The sequence below is a fragment of the Lipotes vexillifer genome, unplaced genomic scaffold (assembly GCF_000442215.2).
Source record: "Lipotes vexillifer unplaced genomic scaffold, Lipotes_vexillifer_v1.1 scaffold1342, whole genome shotgun sequence".
In the NCBI taxonomy this organism is placed as follows: Eukaryota; Metazoa; Chordata; class Mammalia; order Artiodactyla; family Lipotidae; genus Lipotes; species Lipotes vexillifer.
The window spans coordinates 264,556-267,855 of record NW_006786109.1 but is presented as its reverse complement, the minus strand read 5'-3'; the positions used below and the strand labels follow the sequence as shown (position 1 = coordinate 267,855).

Below are 3,300 nucleotides of genomic sequence, written 5' to 3'. Positions count from 1 at the left end.
GAGTTATAAATACAGAGAATGAACAGGTGATTGTCAGAGGGGAGGGCGTGTACAAGGAGGAAAGAAATAGATGAGAGAGATTAAGAAGTACAAACTTCCAGGGGCTTCCCTGCTGGCACAGTGGTTGAGAATCCGCCTGCCAATGCGGGGGACACGGGTTCGATCCCTGGTCCAGGAAGATCCCACATGCCGTGGAGCAGCTAAGCCCGTGTGCCACAACTGCTGAGACTGTGCTCTAGAGCCCGTGAGCCACAACTACTGAGCCCATGCACCTAGAGCCCATGCTCTGCAACAAGAGAAGCCACTGCAATGAGAAGCCTGTGCACCGCAATGAAGCGTAGCCCCCGCTCGCTGCAACTAGAGAAAGCCCGTGCACAGCAACAGAGACCCAACACAGCTAAAAATAAACTAAATAAATTTAAAAAAAAGAAAAGAAAAAACAAACAAACTCACTCAAGAGATCAGATTTGTGGTTCCCAGAGGCAGAGGTTGGAGGAAGGGGCAATTGGATAAAGGCAGTCAAAAGGCACAAACTTCCAGGCATAAGATAAATAAGTACTAGGGATGTAATGTACAACATGGTAAATATAACTCATGCTATGTTATGTATGTCATGTATGTTATATATGAAAGTTGTTAAGAGAGTAAATCTTAAGAGTTCTCCACAAGAAATAGAATTTTTTTCTGTTTATTTCATTTTGCATCTATATGAGATGATGTCCACTAAACTTATTGTGATAATCACTTCATGATGTTTCTAAATCAAATCATTATGCTGTACTCCTTAAACTTATACAGTGCTGTATGTTAATTATATCTCAATAAAAGTGGAAGAAAAAATAAAGTATACAAGAGGATGTGTATAGGTTAATGCAAATACTGTGCCATTTTGTATAAGTGACTTGAGCATCTGCATATTTCGGTATCCACAAGGGATCCTGGAACCAATCCCCCTTGGATACCAAGGGATGACTGTACTGCAACTTATAAATTAACAAAGGTAAAATAAATATAACAAAATATTTTTAAATTTTTTAAAAAGGCTCTTACAAAATTTTGGCAATTCACCAACACAAGGATGTTTTTATCATTCATCTAGAAATGCAAGTCAATAGTATATTCAGTTTATTTTGGAATAGCTATCTTTACCTGACAGTCTATGCTCAAATGGCACCAAATTAGTAATTTTTAATTAAACATTTTTATTAATTAAATTTGCATGTATGAAAAAAGTAACATACAAGGCAAGTTATAAAGTATAGTCTCGGGCTTATGTAAAATCCTGACTGCTTTCAACAATTACTGAACTCTCTTTTCAAAGAAAATCTTCATACTAATGTATGTTTGTCCATGTAATAGACTGAAGACAGCCACAAATATGGCATTCTCAAAACAACACGTAACTACTAAATGTAATGTTGCAAATTAACTTATTTCTTTAAAATTTCACTAAATAATTCTAAGGAGCACAACAAAATATTAAAAGCTCCCAGTGTTTATCCTAAGAATTAGGCAGTCTTCTTTGATTTTTTCTTCTCTGCTTCTTCCTTTTTCTTTCCTGTTTCATTTACTTGTAATTCAATTTCTTTGGCACTAAACATCTGAAAAGAGAAAAAAATTTAAAAAGCAAATTTCAATTATAGCAATAATTTCTAAATATTTATAATGTGAAGGAACCCAATTATATTTTATAAATTTTTATGTTCTATTTATAACATTATATTTTATAACTTCAAATGTATAATGAAATATTTCACAAGGTTCAAAAGCAACATACTTGTAACAATTATGGACAAAACCAGAACTCTATGACATTTCCACTCTCGTGTGCTAATATAGAAAGCTGGGCAAATGCAACATTGCATTACATATCCTATATATGATAACTCTGAAAACATTTTTATGCGAGGCTTATTCTATTCATGAGCAAATAACTCATTATTGAACTCCTATCCCTACCCCACTGTGTGATTCTTGAAAAGGTTTGTCTATTTTATCAGCTCATGGACTAGCCAAAGGTAGAAAAATGATGATTTACACTGTGCTTTGTTTACAGCTACTGAGTAGAGAGCAAAACAGTTTTTATTTTATTTAAATCAATTTTATTTTATTTAAAATCAAAGTTGGGAGCAACTTGCTCCAGATCATATGGTTAAACAAATGTATCTGCTGGAAATTAAACCCAGATCTATCCAATTCCAAAGCACAGGCTCTATTCACTACACAGCCTATTGTGAAATATCATGTGGAAAGATAGTGTAACTTTGGTGCCAGTACACATACCATTCTACCACTCATAAATAAAACTATATGTATATCTGTGTGTGTGTCTGTCCAGGTGTGTACATATGTATGTGATGGGGCTAGAGAGGTGACTCTGGACTCAGTGGTTCTGTGTCCCTGTGGTGTTGGCACATCTGTCCCTGAGTCCTTGACAGCAGGGGTGACAACCTGACCCAGTTCCTATCTCCATACTCTGTGCTCAGCACTCTGGTTATTTATGTGGAGCCTTGCAGAGGCAGACCCAACTACTCCCCATTTCTCTTATTCATTGAAACTTGGCTCCTGCACTCTCCTTGCATCCCCATCCATTGGTGTCAAAATAACAATAACAAACAAACAAACAAAAAACTGTCAAGAAAACAAAAACAAAAGCAAAAACCACCACTCCACACAGCACTGATTTTAACATTATTTCCCCTTGAAATATTTTCTTTAAAACAAAAGTTATATGTAAAATAATCCTTTTTAGCGCACTTTTCATATAATTTCCCATGCAAGTGCTTTTGTATACTCTCAGCTAAAGGACAGCTAGTTAGCAAACAGCGTGAAGCTCTACCTAATGAACAATAGTGAACCACATTTCAAATGCTCTTTAGCCAATGAGTCCTCTATCACAATATTTGGAACAATTTATCACAGCATTCTGAATACTTTATTTTGCAGTCTAGCAGTTTTAACACATAATGGCTGACAAAAGGTGTACAAATAATAATGCTAGACTTGCCATAAAGAAATATGGAAAGATTATCACACTAGATATTCAAATGCAAGTCTTACATAAGCTCAAGGCACTCATAAATGAAAAGTAGAGAAAATAGATAAAAACCAGTAGGCAATCAAGAAAGGGTGGGGTTTTTTGTTGTTGTTGTTGTTTTGCGGTACGCGGGCCTCTCACTGTTGTGGTCTCTCCCGTTGGGGAGCACAGGTTCCGGACGCGCAGGCTCAGCAGCCATGGCTCACGGGCCCAGCCGCTCCGCGGCACGCGGGATCCTCCCGGACCAGGACACGAACCCGCCT

At 36.9% G+C, this 3,300-nt stretch overlaps 1 protein-coding gene across 1 annotated transcript in view; it reads right to left on the bottom strand.

The window, feature by feature from the left end:
* Nucleotides 1–1,102: 1,102 nt before the first annotated feature.
* The window catches only part of PSMA8 (proteasome 20S subunit alpha 8), a 31,915-nt gene continuing 29,717 nt past the window's right edge, over nucleotides 1,103–3,300 (bottom strand). Inside the window, exon 7 of the mRNA XM_007458393.1 lies at nucleotides 1,103–1,601. Coding sequence (XP_007458455.1) covers nucleotides 1,509–1,601 — 93 coding nt within the window. The 3' untranslated portion in view covers nucleotides 1,103–1,508. The remainder of the gene's footprint in view (nucleotides 1,602–3,300) is intronic.